This window comes from Chiloscyllium plagiosum, chromosome 1, assembly GCF_004010195.1.
Source record: "Chiloscyllium plagiosum isolate BGI_BamShark_2017 chromosome 1, ASM401019v2, whole genome shotgun sequence".
NCBI lineage: Eukaryota > Metazoa > Chordata > Chondrichthyes > Orectolobiformes > Hemiscylliidae > Chiloscyllium > Chiloscyllium plagiosum.
Genome location: NC_057710.1, coordinates 68899233 through 68918443, shown reverse-complemented (window position 1 = coordinate 68918443; position 19211 = coordinate 68899233). Strand labels below are relative to the sequence as shown.

The window sequence follows — 19211 nt, the reverse complement described above, 5'->3', positions numbered from 1 at the left end:
AGTCTGACCTCAGTGGTGGGAAAGATGCTGGAGTCAATTATAAAGGATGAAATTACGACACATCTGGATAGCAGTGACAGGATAGGTCAGAGTCAGCATGCATTTATGAAGGGGAAATCATGCTTGACTAATCTTCTGAAATTTTTTGAGGATGTAACCTGAAGATGGACAAGGGAGATCCAGTAGATGTAGTGTACCGGACTTTCAGAAAGCCTTTGATAAAGTCCCACATAGGAGATTAGTGAGCACGGTACTGGGGGCAAAGTACTGACTTGGATTGAAAATTGGTTGGCTGACAGGAAACAAAGAGTAGTGATAAACGGCTCCCTTTCGGAATAGCAGGCGGTGACCAGTGGGGTACCGCGGGGATCAGTGCTGGGACCGCAGCTTTTTACAATATATATTAATGATATATAATATGGTATTAATAGTAACATTAGCAAATTTGCTGATGATACAAAGCTGGGTGGCAGGGTGAAATCTGAGGAGGATGTTAGGAGATTACAGGGTGACCTGGACAGGTTAGGCGAGTAGACAGATGCATGGCAGATGCAGTTTAATGTGGATAAATGTATGGTTATCCACTTTGATGGTAAGAACAAGAAGGCAGATTACTACCTAAATGGAGTCAAGTTAGGTAAAGGGGCAGTACAAAGAGACCTGGGTGTTCTTATACACCAGTCAATTAAGGCAAGCATGCAGGTACAGCAGGTAGTGAAGATAGCTAATAGCATGCTGGCCATCATAACAAGAGGGATTGAGTATAGAAGCAAAGAGGCTCTTCTGCAGCTGTACAGGGCCCTGGTGAGACCGCACCTGGAATATTGTGTGCAGTTCTGGTCTCCAAATTTGAGGAGAGACATTCTGGCTATTGAGGGAGTGCAGCGTAGGTTCATGAGGTCAATTCCTGGAATGGCGGGACTATCTTATGTTGAAAGATTGGAGTGACTGGGCTTGTATACTCGAGTTTAGAAGACTGAGAGGGATCCGATTGAGACGTATAAGATTATTAAAGGATTGGACACTCTGGAGGCAGGAAACATGTTTCCGCTGATGAGTGAGTCCCGAACCAGAGGACACAGCTTAAAAGTACGGGGTAGGCCATTTAGGACAGAGATGAGAAGAAACTTCTTCATCCAGAGAGTGGTGGATGTGTGGAATGCTCTGCTCCAGAAGGCAATGGAGGCCCAATCTCTGGATTCATTTAAGAAAGAGTTGGATAGAGCTCTCAAGGATAGTGGAATCAAGGGTTATGAAGATAAGGCAGGAACAGGATACTGATTGAGAATGATCAGCCATGATTATAATGAATGGTGGTGCAGGCTCGAAGGGCAGAATGGCCTACTCCTGCACCTATTGTCTATAACAGTGGACAGTACAAGATAAAAGGTTTGGCCAATGAAATTCAGTATGAAAGAGGAATCTACATATGTGATCATGCCTGGCAAGATGATCAGCAGTACCAAAACTTCTTGCAGACACTCCCTGGGTGCTGCACTCAAGGTAGAAGCCAACAATGATAACACAGAGGATTTTGAGAGTATTGCAGAATAATTGGGAGATGTATAATTGAGTGGCTGATTATAAGGGCAAATCAGTTGTACTTCTCAGTCTGAGTTGCTGTGGACAACTTATGAGACCAGATATTAAACTGTCTGATATTTCTAAAGTTAAGTATGTCCTGTCCAAATCTCTGAATCTCTGTATAGGAGACATTGTGCAAGGGTCCAAATCAGACGAAATCAGTCCAGTGGAAGTTTAAATTTTCCAGGCATTTTCCTGCACATATCTTAGAGTGCTGACACAGATATCCCAATGCACATTCCATCTCCAATAATCCAGAGATCAGAAATTTGAGCCAGTACCTAATTCTAAGTTCATGTTGCATTGAGGTTTGCATAAAGATTTGGAGCTCGGGTGCTGGTTGCCAGTTATGGGAATGTGTGCCAACTTGGGAAGTTGATTTGCAGACGTTACGTCCCCTGTCCAGTTGACATATTCAGTGCTTTGGAGCCTCCGGTGAAGCGCTGCGTCTTCTGCAACTTATTCAGTTCCTTTCCTGCTGCTTCCGGTTGCCAGTTCAAGTTATTCATTGTACTGACTTGTGTATTCGGTCTAGGTCTGTGTGTTTGTTGATGGAGTCCATGAATGTGTACCAAGCCTCCAGAAATTCTCTGGCTGTCCTCTGATCGTTGTGTTGTCCCAGTCAAATTTGTGGTCCTTGTCATCTGCGTAGATAGCTACTAAGGACAGCAGGTTGTAGTGTTGAGTGGCTAGTTGGTGTTCATGGACGTGGATTGTTAGTTGTCGGCCTGATTTCCTTTACAGAGTTTCGTGCAATCTTTGCATGGAATCTTGTAAATTACGTTTTTCTTGCACATGATGGGTATAGGGTCTTATGTCTGGTCACTTGTTGTCTGAGCTTGGCTGTTGGTTTATGGGCTGTCATGAATCCGAGTGGTTGGAGAAGTCTGGCTGTCAGTTCTGAGACTTTTTTATACAAGTAAGAGTAGTTAGTGTGTTCGGTTGTGGCATGTTCCCGTTGTATTGTTTATCTGTTAGTCATCTGCGGATGAAGTTGCAGGGATATCCATTCTTGGTGAAGGCTCTATAGAGGTGTTCTTCTCTTTGTAGGTCGGGAGTGCTACAGTGTGCTGTAGCCCTTGTGAACAGGGTCATAATGCAGCTTCTCTTGTGTGTATTTGAGTGGTTGCTGTTGTAGTTCAGGACTGGACGATGTGTATGCCTTTTCTATACACTTGACAGTGCATTCACCATTCTTGTGTTCTTTCTACCATCACATCCAGAAATGGGAGTTGATTGTTGGTTTCCACGATCATACGTCCCTAGTAGCTATACACACAGGGCTACAACACACTGCAGCACTCCAGACCTACCAAGAGAAGAAGAACATCTCTACATAGTCTTCACCAAGAATGGATATCCCCCCAACTTCATCCGCAGATGCCTAACAGACAAACAACTCAATGAGGACCCAATACACAGATGACAAGGACTACAAATTCGACTGAGACAACACAACAATCATAGGACAAGCTAAACAAAGGACAGCCAGAGAATTTCTAGAGGCATGGCACTCCAACACAGACTCCATCAACAAACACATAGACCTAGATCCAATATACCTGCCGCTACAATTAACAACTGGAACTGGAAACCGGAAGCAACAGGAATGGAACCAAATAAATTTCAGAAGACACAGTACTGTAGCGCTTCACAGGAGGCTCCAAAGCACTGAAGATGTCACCTAGACGGGACGAAACGTCTGCAAATTAGTGTTGCATAATTAATTCCAAGAATACTCCTGATACAATGGGGAGGTAAAAACTTCACATGGCTCAGGCTTTAATAGTACAGTGCAAAATTTGCTCAGAACCTTGTTCCGACACAACTTAGTCATCTGAAACATGTGACAATCAGAGCATGACGATTATTGAATGTGAGCTTCAAAAAGAAGTAAATTAGGATTCCACATGTGGAGGTAAAGTATAAACTACTGATCGGATATAGCACTGACTCAGTACTAATGAATGATAGCAAAACGTATTTAACCTCACCTCAGAGGGCCATGCTCCTCTTCTGCTTTAAGTAGTGATAGAATTAAAGAATAGCTTCAGCCAATGGGGACATTTGGTTAGCAAACCTAAAGCAGGTCTCTTCAAAAGCCAGTTCCTGAAGAGATGTACTGCTTCTCAGTAACTTAGGATCCTTTCTGAACATTAGAATTCAATTTCTTCAGGCAGTGAAGGCAAATGGTATGTTGGCCTTCATAGTGGAGTAGGACAGAACCAGTGGTCATAGTCTAAAGGATATAGGATTAGGCTATTCAGAAGTGAGATGAGGAGACATTTCTTCATCCAGATAGTGGCGAACTAATGAAATTCTCTGCCACAGAATTCATTTCATGACAAAACACTGAATATTTTTAAGGGTTAGATATAGTTCTTAGGGCTAAAGAAAAAAAAATGGGCGGCACAGTGGTTAGCACTGCTGCCTTGCAGCGTCAGAGACCCAGGTTCAATTCCCGCCTCAGACAGTGTGGAGTTTGCATGTTCTCCCCGTGTCTGCGTAGGTTTCCTCCGGGTGCTCCGGTTTCCTTCCACAGTCCAAAAATGTGCAAGTTAGGTGAGTTGGCTATGCTAAATTGCTCATAGTGTTAGGTGAAGGGGTAAATGTAGGGGAATGGGTCTGGGTGGGTTGCGTTTCGGCGGGTCAGTGTGGACTTGTTTGGCCGAAGGGCCTGTTTCCACACTGTAAGTAATCTAATCTAACCTTCCAACATCAGATAGCACAGTTCAGATGTCAGCCACTTGGCATGTAAAATACCATTCTCCTCACGTTAATAAACCAAGAACTGTAGATTCTTAAAATTTGAAACAAAAATAGAAAGTGCAAGAGAAACTCAGGAGGTCAGGCAGCATCTGTAGAGAAAAACCAGAGTCAATGCTTCGGGATCAGTGACTCTTCATCATATGTTGCCAGATCTGAATTTCTCCAGCAATTTCTGTTGGTGTTTCTTCTCATGTTACTGTTTACAATAACTAAACATCATTGTCAGTCTCTTTCAGTGCCAACATATAGAACCTCATAACTACTCAGAAACCCTGATCCCAATTTAAGCTCATTACGCTTAGCTGAGGAATTTACTGCTCACTGTTTTTTTTAAACATCTCGCTTCCTGAAGTCTTAAATGTGCGTCCCTGTACGTTTTTTCTAATTTGTTTTATCTGAATCAGTCACAGTCTCATAGACCACTATCAAATCTTGTTGGGTCCAGTTGTAAACTCATCTTGTTGCTGAAAACCCACTTGCTTGGGATCGTTTTAGTAAATTTTCTCCGGTCTCCATCCTGAATGAATGAGTTGAAAAGGAGGTTGTGTCAGCACTTCTGCCTCTCCACAGGACCCTGATTCGCACAGTGACTCTGAACCCACGTCCCCCCCGCCCTTGGTCACCCTCCCCCTCTCAGGGGCACAGCGAGGATCACGCGTTCTCCCCGGACAGGGGGAGGGGGGAGGGTCAGGGACAAATTGATTCCTCCGTTTCCGCTGGACAGTATTTTTCTCACCCAATGGTTCCCCCGCCGCCGGTGCCTCCAGACCCTGTTTTATCCTTTTTGGAGGATTCCTCCTCGAACACGCTGAACAGATCATCCCCGAACGCGTCCGCCATCTTTACCCGATGGCCCACAATACAGTGAGGCAAACGACGGTGGCCACAAACGGTCAAAATGAGCGGCACCAGAATCGCGCATTTCAAAACCCGGGCAGCCGGGATCCTTGTCTCTTCAAACACCTGATGTGGAGGAGCTGGTGTTGGACTGGGGTGGACAAAGTTAAAAATCACACAACACCAGGTGATAGTCCAACAGGTTTATCTTGAAGTACTAACGTTCAGACCACTGCCCCTTCATCAGGTAGCTGTGGAGCCGGATCATAAGAGACAGAATTTACAGCAAACGGTCACAGTGCCATGCAACTGAAATGATATATTGAACAAACCTCGATTGTTGTTAAGTCTTTCCAATTTTAGAATGGGTTGCAGGTTTCGGTTCATTAAAATGTAAATCCCAGAACTTCTTTTCAGTCACATTCTGGAGATAACTTAAGGTTTTATTTTTTAAAATGACATCTCACCTCAGACAATGCATTGAAGATGTGAAGTTAGAGTCTGTCAATAACCCAATCTTCAGTCAGACCGGTTCCATTTCCAAAGTGGATTTTACAAAATATTACGTGGATTGACTGCCTGCAAACTGTGCATTTTTAGATTAGATTAGATTCCCTACAATGTGGAAACAGGCCCTTCGGCTCAACAAGTCCACACCGACCCTCCGAACAGTCACCCCACCCAGACCCATTTACCTCTGAATGATGCACCTAACACTATGGACAATTTAACATAGCCAATTCTCTTAACCTGCACATCTTTGGATTGTGGGAGGAAACCGGAACACCCGGAGGAAACCCATGCAGACACGGGGAGAATGTGCAAACTCCACACAGTCACCCAAGGCTGGAATTGAACCTGGGACCCTGGTGCTGTGAGTAAAATAGAATGTATTTAGACTGCAGGCAGTCAATCCATGTAATATTTTGTAATTTCCACTTTGGAAATGGAACCAGTCTGACTCAAGTTTGAGACACACCTGTAATGAGCTGAGCTGTCACTTTTTAAAAAATAGAATCTTAAGTTATCTTGAGAATATGACTTAAAAGAAGTTCTAGGATTTACATATTAATAAAACAAAAGACTTAACAACAATCTAGGTTCGTTCAATAGATTGTGAATCAGTATTTTGCATCAGTGTTTACTGTGGAAAAGGACATGGAAGATATAGACTGTAGAGAAATAGATGGTGACATCTTGAAAAATGTTCCTATTACAGAGGAGGAAGTGCTGGATATCTTGAAACACATAAAAGTGGATAAATCCCCAGGCCCTAATCAGGTGTACCCTCGAAATCTGTGGGAAGCTAGGGAAGTGATTGCTGGGTGCCTTGCTGAGATATTTGTATCATCTATAGTCAGATGTGAAGTGCCAGAAGACTGGAGGTTGTCGAACATGGTGCCACTGTTTACATAGCGTGGTAAGGACAAGCCAGGAAACTATAGACCAGTGAGCCTGATATTGGTGGTGGGCAAGTTTACTTTAGAAGATTAGAATACCTACAGTGTGGAAACAGGCCTTTCGGCCCAACAAGTCCACACCGACCCTCTGACGAGTAACCCACCCAGACCCATTCCCATTCCCCTAGATTTACCCCTGAATAATGGACCAATACTAAGGTCAATTTAGCATGGCCAGTTCACCTGACCAGTATATCTTTGGGTTGTGGGAGGAAACTGGAACACTGGGAGGAAACCCACGCAGGCACGTGGAGAAAGGGCGATTGTCTGTGTGGAGTTTGCACAATGTGGGAATTAAACCCAGGTCACTAGCACTGTGAGGCAGCGGGCCTAGCCTCTGAACCACCATGCTGCCTGTTGTTGGAGGGAATCCTGACGGACAGGATGTAAATGTATTTGGAAAGTCAAGGACTGATTAGAGATAGTCAACATGGCTTTGTGCATGGGAAATCATGCCTCACAAATTTGATTGAGTTTTTTGAACAAGTAACAGAGAGGATTGATAAGGGCAGAGCAGTGGACATGATCTAGATGGACTTCAGCAAGGCCTTTGACAAGGGAGACTGGTTAGCAAGTTTGGATCTCATGGAATGCAGGGAGAACTAGCCATTTGGATACAGAACTGGCTCAAAGGTAGAAGACAGAAGGTGGTGATGGAAGGTTGTTTTTCAGACTGGAGGCCTGTGACCGGTGGAGAGCCACAAGCATCAGTTCTGGGTCCACTACTTTTCATCATTTACATAAATTATTTGGATGTGAGCATAAGAGATATAGTTAGTAAGTTTGCAGATGACACCAAAATTGGATGTGTAGTGGACAGCGAAGAAGGTAACCTCAGATTACTACAGGATCTTGATCAGATGGGCCAATGGGCTGAGAAGTGGCAGATGGAGTTTAATTCAGATAAATGTGAGGTGCTGCATTTTGGGAAAGCAAATCTTAACAGGACTTATACACTTAATACTAAAGTCCTAGAAGTGTTGCTGAACAAAGAGACCTTGGAGTGCAGGTTCATAGCTCCTTAAAAGTAGAGTCACAGGTAGATCTGATAGTGAAGAAGGCGTTTGGTATGCTCTCCTTTGTTGGTCAGAGTATTGAGTATAGGAGTTGGGAGGTCATGATGCGGCTGTACAGGACATTGGTTAGGCCACTGTTGGAATATTGTGTGCAATTCTGGTCTCCTTCCTATCAGAAGAATGTTGTGAAACTTGAAAGGGTTCAGAAGAGATTTACAAAGATGTTGCCAAGTTTGGAGGAATTGAGCTCTAGGGAGAGGCTGAACAGGCTGGGGCTGTTTTCCCTGAGGCATCGGAGGCTGAGGGTTGACCTTATAGAGGTTTACAAAATTATGAGGGGTATGGATAGGATAAATAGGCAAAGTCTCTTCCCTGGGATAGGGAAGTCCAGAACTAGAGGGCATAGGTTTATGGTGAGAGGGGAAAGATATAAAAGAGATTTAAGAAGCAACATTTTCACGCAGAGAGTGGTACATGTATGGAATGAGCTACCAGAGGAAGTGGTGGAGGCTAGTACAGTTGCAACATTTAAAAGGCATTTGGATGGGTATATGAATAGGAAGGGTTTGAAGGGATATGGGCCGGGTGCTGGCAGGTGGGTTTAGATTGGTTTGGGATATCTGGTCGGCATGGACAGGTTGGACTGAAGAGTCTGTTTCTGTGCTGTACATCTCTATGCCTCAATGACTCTAAATGTGAGGTGCTGCATTTTGGGAAAACAAATATTGGCAGGACTTATACACTTAATGGTAAAGTCCTAGGGAGTGTTGCTGAACAAAGAGACCTTGGAGTGCAGGTTCATAGCTCCTTGAAAGTGGAGTCGCAGGTAAATAGGGTAGTGAAGGCGGCGTTTGGTATGCTTTCCTTTATTGGTCAGAGAACTGAGTACAGGAGTTGGGAGATCATGTTGCGGATGTACAGGGCACTGGTTAGGCCACTTTTGGAATATTGTGTGCAAGTTTGGTCTCCTTCCTATCAGAAAGATGTTGTGAAACTTGAAAGGTTTCACAAAATATTTCCAACAATGTTGCCAGTGTTGGAGGATTTGAGCTATAAGGAGAGGCTGAACAAGCTGGGGCTGTTTTCTCTGGAGTGTTGGAGGCTGAGGGGTGACCTTATAGAGGTTTACAAAATCATGAGGGGCATGAATAGGATAAATAGATAAAGTATTTTCCCTGGGGTGGGGGAGTCCAGAACTAGAAGGCATCGGTTTAGGATGAGAGGGGCAAGGTATAAAAGAGACCTAAGGGGCAATTTTTTCACACAGAGTGGTAGGTTTATGGAATGAGATGCCAGAGGAAGTGGCGGAGGCTGGTACGATTGCAACATTTAAAAAGCATCTGGATGGATATATGAATAGGAAGGGTTTGGAGGGAAATGAGCCAGGTGCTGGCAAGTGGGATTAGATTGGGTTGGGATATCTGGTCAGCATGGACGAGTTGGACCGAAGTGTCTGATTTGTGCTGTATATCTCTATGACTCGATATCTTTTCTGTTGCATGAATGTAATCTTTTCAAGTTGCTATAAATTTTGTGTCTTATGGTCCTGCTCCACAACTACCTGATGAAGGAGCAGTGCTCCAAAAGCTAGTACTTCCAAATAAATCTGTTGGACTATAACCTGGTGGTATGTGATTTTTAACTTGGTTTAAACACCTGGTATTTCAATCACAGGTTTACTTTCCCTCAAACCTACACAGTGCCATTCACCGAAAATTACTGCTCTTCGCTGTAAATATGTCCCGTGTTCCACAACTGAAACCTGTTCATGTTCTGTGCTGAAACCAATTGCAAATGATCCTGGAGAATTGTACAATTTTTTTGGGTAACAATCCCAACCACAAACACTGGGTAACTCTCCATCTTCACTTCAGGAATGGGAATCTATCTGAGTGGATCGCTTCCCGTGATCAAAGCTGGACATTTGTTTTGAAGAAGGGTTATTTAGGCTACTATACATGCTTCTCCACAGAGACAGTACTGCCAGACCCGCTGTGTTTCTCCAGCATTTTCTGTGTTTGCTTCAGATTCCCAGCATCCGCAACATTTCGCTCTTTGCCTGTTAGTGCATCTGTTTGTGCATTGAAATAAAAGCAATTCAAATCAGACATGTTTTATCACAAACATTGCTTTGCCAGGTGGACAGGTAAAGAAAATCCACTTATTTCAAATGTTAGACCATTAAACACATAACATTGTGAACATGAAGTAAATTAAACTTTTAAATGCTACTTGCTGCCTTCAGGAGTTAATATGAATTCCCAATAGAATGTATGTTCTTTGAAATGTGAAAAAAACTCTGCCGAATACCATTAGTGATCTTTTTTGATGTTAAAAAACGCTTGAATTCCATTATTTGTGATAAACCATATGTTTCCGACTTGAATATAAAGTTCAGTTCTGAGACTGGAGGATGTGCGAACATCAACCATAAAGCATTCTTTGAATTTTGCAGTTCTAAGATATAGTGTAAATGGAAGATGCACTGTCGTGTATAAAGTTCATATACAGAATTCAAAACTTCTTCAAAACTAAAACAGAAATCTTATTAAAGATCATCCACTTGAAATGTTAATTCTGATTGTTACACCACACATACAGCCAGAGAGGTACCATAGACATTTACAGCACAGAAGTACAGAACAAAGTTTTTTTTGTAAAAATATTTATTATTAATTTTTTAAAACTTTACAAACATATAAAATTATTTTAAAAATCACAAATATCAGTATAATTAAAAGAAAAAAAAATTACAATACAACTACTATCAACTAACTACTAACCTAGTCTATAATACAAAGCAAACCCTAACACTGTGCAAAGCAACACCAAAAAAAAGAAAGAAAAGCAAATAAAAACAAAAAAAAACACAAAATACAGAACAGCTATGCTCGGCACAAGGCACCCTGTTTTAAAAAATTCTCAAGGTCAGGTTCGTAGGAGAGTAGTCTGACACAGAACAAACGACCAAGAGGCGAGTCTGCTAGAATATGGGCATTTTATTCCCCGCAGCGTCGCCACAACCAACGGGTCTGGCTTATACTCACTCTACATGTTACCGGAACTGGGAGCTGTCAGTTCTCGTAGAGCGGTTGCCAACAACCCACGCTCGGCGGTTAAACGTAACCCCGGAGCAGACTCACCGAACTGGAGACTTTTCCAGCTGATATACTCTTTTCCAGATATAAACATTCATGTGAACAGCAGAGCAAGGCTAAAAAACACATTCCATTCTGGTTACATACAGATAAGAAGATTCACACGGGGAGGTGTGTAATAAGATTCACACGGGACTAAGCAACACCTCCATTCCGGTTAGATTCACACATGTATTGGGACATAATTTTTAACCGTTTCACCACACTCCCAAACAAAGGAACGGGAGCATTTTATACATACCTGTGTTAACTTGGGAGACCCCCTCCAGGGCCCAGGGCTTGACAAATCTAATCATCCTGGTTAAACAAACGCCCGAGTTAAGGTAACTGATAAATCTATATCCAAATAACTCAAGTAGGGCTGCCATATCTTATAAAAATTGACCGTTGTATTGTGCACCATGTTTGTGAAAATATCCAAGGGAATGTGCTCCATAATTAATTTCTGCCATCCCAGCAAACCTGTCGGGTTCTCAGACACCCAGTTCATCAGAATATTCTTCCGTGCACAGTGTGCAAGAATATTAAATAATTTCTTCCATGCCAGTCTAAAGATGGTAAGTTCGGTAGACCTAAGAGGAGAGATATCAGATCTACTTTGACTTCAGTCCTCAATACCCTCCCTATCTCTCCCACCACAGCGCTCCAATAAACATGGAGCCTGTGGCATGTCCAGAAGCAATGGGTAAGAGTACCTACACTTATTTTACATTTGGGGCACACTGAAGATGCCCCTTTTTTAAACTTCGCCAGATGGTCTGGTGCCAGATGAGTCCTGTGCAGAATTTTTAACGGCGTAGTGCATGTCCTATTACAGATTGAGATCTTTCGAGTATTCTCCCATATGTTCTCCCATGTTTCAGAAGAGATCTCCACTCCCAGCTCTTGCTCCCAGACCTCACATAACCGGTTACAGAACAAAAATTTAACTACACCAATTCTATTTGTCAGCTATCAGCAGAGGCTATGGCAATATAAATGAATATATAAATATGACGTAAAAGCTGGAAGTGTTTCTGATTCAACCACCCTTTGGACTGTGGACAGTAATTTCCAGATTCCCACCAGCCTCTGAATGAAACATTTTTCCTGAACTACCCTCTTAGTTTTGTACCGCTCACCTTTAATCTGTGTCCCCAGCTATGCACTATTAATGGAAAAAGTGCTTTACTGTCTCTGCCCCTATTAATATTATCCACCTATATCTGGTTCCTTTCAACCTTCGCTTTGAAGAAAAACAACCGAAGTCTATCCAATTTTTCCTGATATCTCAGGCCAGGCAATATCCAGGTAAATCCCCATTGCACTCTTCTTGGTGCAATCACAGCCTTCTTATCAAGTGTTGGCATAAACGTGGAGTATTTATAATATGTTTATTCTATATTATCAAACTTTACAATTAAGTTATTCAAATTGTCATTCAAATTTCATTTTGCTTAAATGAGATCTCAAAATTTTCCCTGTCATTTTGGATTGGTTCAAACACACAAATCACCTTCTTTACTCATTTTTTTTCTGGTAGATAAATGACTAAAAATGCAATCAACACAGAAAATGGAAAGAAAATCTACAAATAAATTATGAAGTTATCATAACCAACTTGATTAGTGCTTCAGTACAGTTCTGAGGAGGTACTGCACTAAAGGTGCTAAATTGTAAATGAAACATGAAATTTGAAATCTGAAAAACAAACAGAAAACACTGAAAGCACTCAGCAGATCTGGCCACAGAAGTGAAAGCAGAGTTAATGTTTCAAGTTAACATCTCACAATAACCCAGCAATCATGACATCCAGCAAAGGCTGTGGATCCTGAAACATCTTGACTATAGTAATGAAGACATGAACCTCAAATGTCACATTACCCATACCTCATTTGTTCCAGTACAGCTACAACATTCGGATCTATCAACAGTACAGGCAATATAGAAAATTTCTCACTTATATCCTGACTTTAAAAAAGCAGGAGAAATTTAATCTGACCAGTTACCACCCGAGCTGTTTCATCTGAATTGTCAGCAAAGTTTTAGAAGGTATGATTGATTTAATTGATGAGTGGAGCAATTTGAAGAGGTCAAATGGCCAATTGCTGCTCTTAATTCATGTTTTTCTATGTTAGTGGGGACTGATTATCTCAGTCTTCAGAAATCACTGCAGTAATTCCTCAGCATGTTTCCTGTTGTCTGTGGTTGTTTCATCAATTACATTCCCTCCATCAGATGATTAAAATGATACACATCATTTTATTATGAACTTTCATATGATAGTATTATTATTTGAGGGAATCAGTTAGCTGGATGGCTGGCTTGTGCTGCAGCGTGATGCCAGTTATGTGGGTTCAATTCCTACACCGGCTCAAGATATAATGGAGGACTCTCCCTCTCAACTGAAGCATAGTGATCCTCAGGTGAGACCACTACCAGTTCTCTCTCTCTCTCCCTCTCCCTAATGGGAGAACAGCCCTACAGTTTGCGAAGACTATGTGAACTTTACCTTCATTGTTATATGAGAACTTGAGTTTTAAGGAGGGGGAATAGATTTTAGATTTCACTTCTGCGAAAATCTTTGAGTTCAAAATAACATCGACAATAAGTCATGCGATTTCAGCTAAATGACCAGCAAGACATCTGGGGAGATAATTGGTAAAGTGTTTACTGGCTTGAGTTTTATGATCTCTGGGTAGAGGCCAGAAACAGATTCATGCAGAGAAGATGTGTCAATTTAGCAGAGCTGTGGTTATTATCAGACTCCAAGCAGCTGAATTTGGGGAGAAATCCTGAGTTGCTTTGAAATTAGTGAGAAGAAGGCTCTGGAAGCAGAAGACTGTGGAAGTGTCAGAGAGGAAGAAATCATACAAGATGGTTGAAGACATGAGTTTATGGAACCTGTGTTAAACAATAAGTGGCCTGAGCTGGCAGTTTGTTTTAAGGTTCTCTGAGGGATACATTAATTTAAAAAAATTGCATTGAGTGAATGCACAAATATTTGTGGGTGGCACGGTGGCACAGTGGTTAGCACTGCTGCCTCACAGCGCCAGAGATCCGGGTTCAATTCCCACCTCAACGACTGACTGTGTGGAGTTTGCACATTCTCCCCGTGTCTGCGTGGGTTTCCTCCGGGTGCTCCGGTTTCCTCCCACAGTCCAAAGATATGCAGGTCAGGTGAATTGGCCATGCTAAATTGCCCGTAGCGTTAGGTAAAGGGGTAAATGTAGGGGAATGGGTGGGTTGTGCTTCGGCGGGTCGGTGTGGACTTGTTGGGCCGAAGGGCCTGTTTGCACACTGTAAGTAATCTAATGTAATATAATCTAAACAAGGATTATAGCCATGTCAGCTGAGAAAGAAGCTTCAGTACAAAGATTGTGTAACTCTTCAATGACACTTCAATGTCTGCAAGGGTTTAGAACATAGAACATTACAGCGACCTGTGAACACAATCTGAAGCTACATCTAACCTACACTATTCCATTATTGTCCATATGTTTAACCAATGACTATTTAAACGCCCTTAAAGTTGGCGAGTCTATGACAGTTGCAGCCAGGGCATTCCGTTCCTTTGCTACTCTCTGAATAAAGGAACTACCTCAGACATCTGTCCTATATCTATCATGCCTCAATTTAAAGCTATGTCCCCTTATACTAGCCATCACCATCCGATGAAAAATGCTCTCACTGTTCACCCTATCTAATCCTCTAATCATCTTGTATGTCTCTACTAAATCACCTCTTAATCTTCTTCTCTCCAACATAAACAGCCTCAAGTCCCTCAGCCTTTCCTCATAAGACCTTCCCTCCATACCGGGCAACATCCTGGTAAATCTCCTCTGAACCCTTTCCAAAGCTTCCACATCCTTCCTATAATGTGGCAACGAAAGCTGGCTGCACCAGAGTTTTGTACAGCTGCAACATCACATCATGGCTCTGAAACTCAATCCCTCTACCACTAAAAGCTAACACACCATACGCCTTCTTAACAACTCTATCAACCTGGGTGGCAACTTTCAGGCAACTATGCACATGAACACCGAGATCTCTCTGCTCATCCACACTACCAAGATTCTTACCATTAGCCCTGTACTCTATATTCTTGTTATTCCTTCAAAAGTGATTCACCTCAAATATTTCCGCATTAAACTCCATTTGCAACCTCTCAGCCCAGCTCTGCAGCTTATCTCTGTCTCTCTGTAACCTGCAACATCCTTCCGTACAGTCCACAACTCCACTGACTTTAGTGTCATTCGCAAATTTAATAACCCATCCTTCTACGCCCTCATCCAGGTCATTTATAAAAATGACAAACAGCAATTGCCCCGAAAACAGATCCTTGTAGTACTGCACTAGTAACTGAACTCCAAGATGAACATTTCCCATCAACCACCACCCTCAGCTCACCAATTTCTGTCCAAACCGCTAATTCACCCTTAATCTTATGTCTCCGTATTTTCTGCAATAGCCTACCATAGGGAACCTGATAAAAAGCTTTACTGAAATTCATGTACACCACATCAACCACTTTACCATCATCCACCTGTTTGGTCACCTTCTCAAAGAACTCAATAAAGTTTGTGAGGCTACTCTTCACAAAATTGTGTTGACTATACCTAATCAAATTATTCCTTCCTAGATGATTATAAATCCTATCTCTTATAATCCTTACCCACAACCGAAGTAAGGCTCACTGGTCTATAATTTCCAGGGTTGTCTCTACTCCCCTTCTTGAACAAGGGGACAACATTTGCTGTACTCCAGTTTTATGATACCAATCCTGCAAACAATGATGACATAAAGATCAAAGCCAAAGGCTCTGCAATCTCTTCCCTGGTTTCCCAGAGAATCTGAGGATAAATCCCATCTGGCCCAGAGGATTTATCAATTTTCACACTTTCCAGAATTGCTAACATCTCCTCCATATGACCCTCAGTCCCATCTAGTCTAAGAGTCGGTACCTCAGCATTCTCGTCGACAATATTGTCTTTTTCCTGTGTGAATACTGATGAAAAATATTAATTTAGCATCTCACATATCTCTTCGGACTCCATGCACATCTTCCCACTACTGTCCTGACTGGCTCTAATCTTACTCTCGTCATTCTTTTATTCCTGACATACCAAAAGAAAGCTTTAGGGTTTTCCTTGATCCTACTTGCCAAAGACTTCTCATGTGCCCTTGTGGCTCTTCTTAGCTCTCTTTAGGTCCTTTCTGGCTAACTTGTAACTCTCAAGTGCCCTAACTGAGCCTTCATCCTAAGAGAAGCCTCCTTCCTCCCGACAAGAGATTCAACTTATTTAGTAAACCACAGCTCCCTCACTCGACCATTTCTTCCCTGCCTGACAGGTACATTCTTATCAAGGACACGCAGTAACTGTCCTTTGAACAAGCTCCACATTTCAATTGTGCCCTTATTCTGCTGTTTCCTTCCCCATCCTGTGCATCCTAAATCTTGCCTAATCGCATCATAATTGCTTTTCCCCCACCTATAACTCTTGCCCTGCAGAATATACCTACCCCTTTCCATCACGAAAACAAACATAACTGAATTGTTAAAAATCACACAACACCAGGTTATAGTCCAACAGGTTTATTTGGAAGCACTAGCTTTTGAGCGCTGCTCCTTCACCACCTGCTCCACCTCCGTTCCTGATTCTAACCTCAGCCCAAACTACCTCAGTCGACGAATCCTCATCAAACGTCTTTTCTGCCACCGTAATACTGTCCTTGACTAACAATGCTACACTTCCCCCTCTTTTACCACCCCCCCCCCCCGTTCTTATTGAAACATCTAAGCCCCAGGACCTGCAACAACCATTCCTGTCCCCACTCTATCCATGTTCCTGAAATGGCCACAACATCGAAGTCCCAGCTACCAACCCATACTGCAAGTTCACCCACCTTTTTCCAGATGCTCCTGCCATTGAAGTATGCACACTTTAAACCACCTTCCTTCTTGCTGGTACACTCCGGCATCCTTGAATCTTTATTTATAATCTCACTACTCCCAACCTCCTGTACACTAGAGCTACAATTCAGGTTCTTACCCCACTGTTGAATGAGTTCAAACCCTCCCGAAGAGCATTAGCAAATATCACCCCCCCCCCCCCGCACCGTGGATATTGGTACCCCTCTGGGTTCAGGGGTAGACCATCCCACTTGTAAAGGTGCCACCTATCCCAGAATAACCCTCAATTATCCAGGTATCTTAATCCCTCCCTCCTGCACCATCCTTGCCGCCATGTGTTCAACTACTCTCTATCCCTATGTCTTGCCTCACTAGCATGTGGCGCAGGTAACAAACAAGACATAACAACTCTATTTGTTCTAACACTCGGCTTCCACCCTAGCTTCTTGAATTTCTGTGTTACATCCCCATCCCTTTTCCTACTTATGCCGTTGGTGCCAATGTGGACCCGATTTGGGGCTGCTTCCCCTTCCCTGGGTTTGCTGGGATGAAAGGGTGAATTTTTCTTCCTAAAGTTTGACATGTGATTGTTCAAATACATCTTGTATAGTGTGCTATTGTTCATGTATTTTCATTATATAGTTATTTTTATCCTCTTTTGTGAAAAGCACACTGAAGGATTCTTGCAAATATATCAAGTGACTGACTTCTATGGTAAACAAAGGAAAAATAAAACTCTTTGCATCAAGCCACGGTCCACTCTGGGATTTTGATTGTCCAGTATTACTATTAGCTGAGATCACAACAATTTGGTATCATCTACTCAGGTACTAAGAAGTCATACTCAGAAGTACTGAGATATGTACAACATTTTGGTATGGGATGCAAAGCTATATAAAAGGTTGCGACTCAAAGCAAAATTGATTGTGTTGGGTGTGACCTATTGGCACATGTAGACCAATCTTTTGAAATTGGTTGAATTTAGAAGCATAAGAGGTTATCTTTGAAACCCATACAATATCCTTAATAGGCTGAACATTATAGGTCCCAAGATGTTCCCCCTCATGTGGAAAATCTAGAAGTACAGGAATTATTTCAAAAATAGAGCTTTCTGCTTCATACAGAGATGAGAAGGAATTTCTTTTCCCAGAGAGTTGTTACTATTTAGAATTCTCTCTCTTGATGAGCAGTGGATGTTGGGTCATTGAATATATTCAAGGCTGAGTGAAATGGATTTTTGAGGAGAAAGTGAGGTCTGCAGATGCTGGAGATCAGAGATGGAAATGTGTTGCTGGAAAAGCGCAGCAGGTCAGGCAGCATCTAGGGAACAGGAGAATCGACGTTTCGGATTTTTGTTCTACAAGGGAGCCAAGGGTATGGACAAAGACAAAGACAAAAAGTATGCAAAGGTTATAGTCCAACAGGTTTATTTGGAAGCACTAACTTTCAGAGCACTGCTCCTTCATCAGGTATGGCGCAGCAGGTCAGGCAGCATCCAAGGAGCAGGAGAATCAACGTTTTGGGCATAAGCCCTTCTTCAGGAATATGAATGCTGCCTGACCTGCTGCACTTTTCCAGCAACACATTTTTCAGCTCTGATCTCCAGCATCTGCAGTCCTCACTTTCTCCTCCTTCATCAGGTAACAGTGGAGCAGGATCATAAGACACAGAATTTATCACAAAAGATCAGTGTCATGTAACTGAAACGATATATTGAATAAACCTAAATTGCTGTTCAGCCTTTCATCTTTTAGAATGGGTTGCCGGGTTCGGTTCATCAGTATGCACATCTAGGTTTGTTCAATAAAATACTTAACAGCAATCTAGGTTTGTTCAATGTATAATTTCAGTTGCATGACAGTGAGCTTTGGCTATAAATGCGGAGTCTTACGATCCTGCTCCACAGCTAGCTGATGAAGGAGCAGTGCTCTGAAAGCTAGTACTTCCAAATAAACCTGTTGGACAAAACCTGATGTTGTGTGATTTTTAACTTTGTCCATCCCAGTCCAACACCAGCACCTTCACATCAAGAGTTATGGAGACAAGGCAGGAAATTGAAGTTCAAACCACATCAGATCAGTTGTGGTTTTGCTGATCAGCTGAATGGCCTCAATCTTCCTGCTCCTACATGGGTGGCATGGTGGCTCAATGGATAACATTGCTGCCTCACAGTGCTGGGGGCCTGGATTCGATTCCATTCTTGAGTGACTATCCGTGTAGATCTTTACATATTCTCCCCCTGTCTGCATGGGTTTCCTCCCACAGTCTAAAAATATGCAGGTTGGATGGATTAGCCATGCTCAATTGTCTGTAGTAACTAAGGATTGCAGGTTAGGTGGATTAGCCATGAGAAATTCACAATTATAGGGGGGTGGGTGTGGGTGAGGTGCCCTTCGCAGAGTCAGTGTGGACTTGATGGGCTGAATGGCCTGCTTTCAAACTGTAAGGATTCTATACAACTTCTGGTCTTATGAAAAGGTAGCCTGCCGAATGG

At 42.5% G+C, this 19211-nt stretch overlaps 1 protein-coding gene across 1 annotated transcript in view; it reads right to left on the bottom strand.

Annotated features, from left to right (window-relative positions):
- mtrex (Mtr4 exosome RNA helicase) overlaps positions 1-5236 on the bottom strand; it is a 60600-nt gene extending 55364 nt beyond the window's left edge. Inside the window, exon 1 of the mRNA XM_043688694.1 lies at positions 5090-5236. Within this exon, the coding sequence (XP_043544629.1) occupies positions 5090-5193 (104 nt within the window). The 5' untranslated portion in view covers positions 5194-5236. The remainder of the gene's footprint in view (positions 1-5089) is intronic.
- Between the last annotated feature and the right edge of the window lie 13975 nt (positions 5237-19211).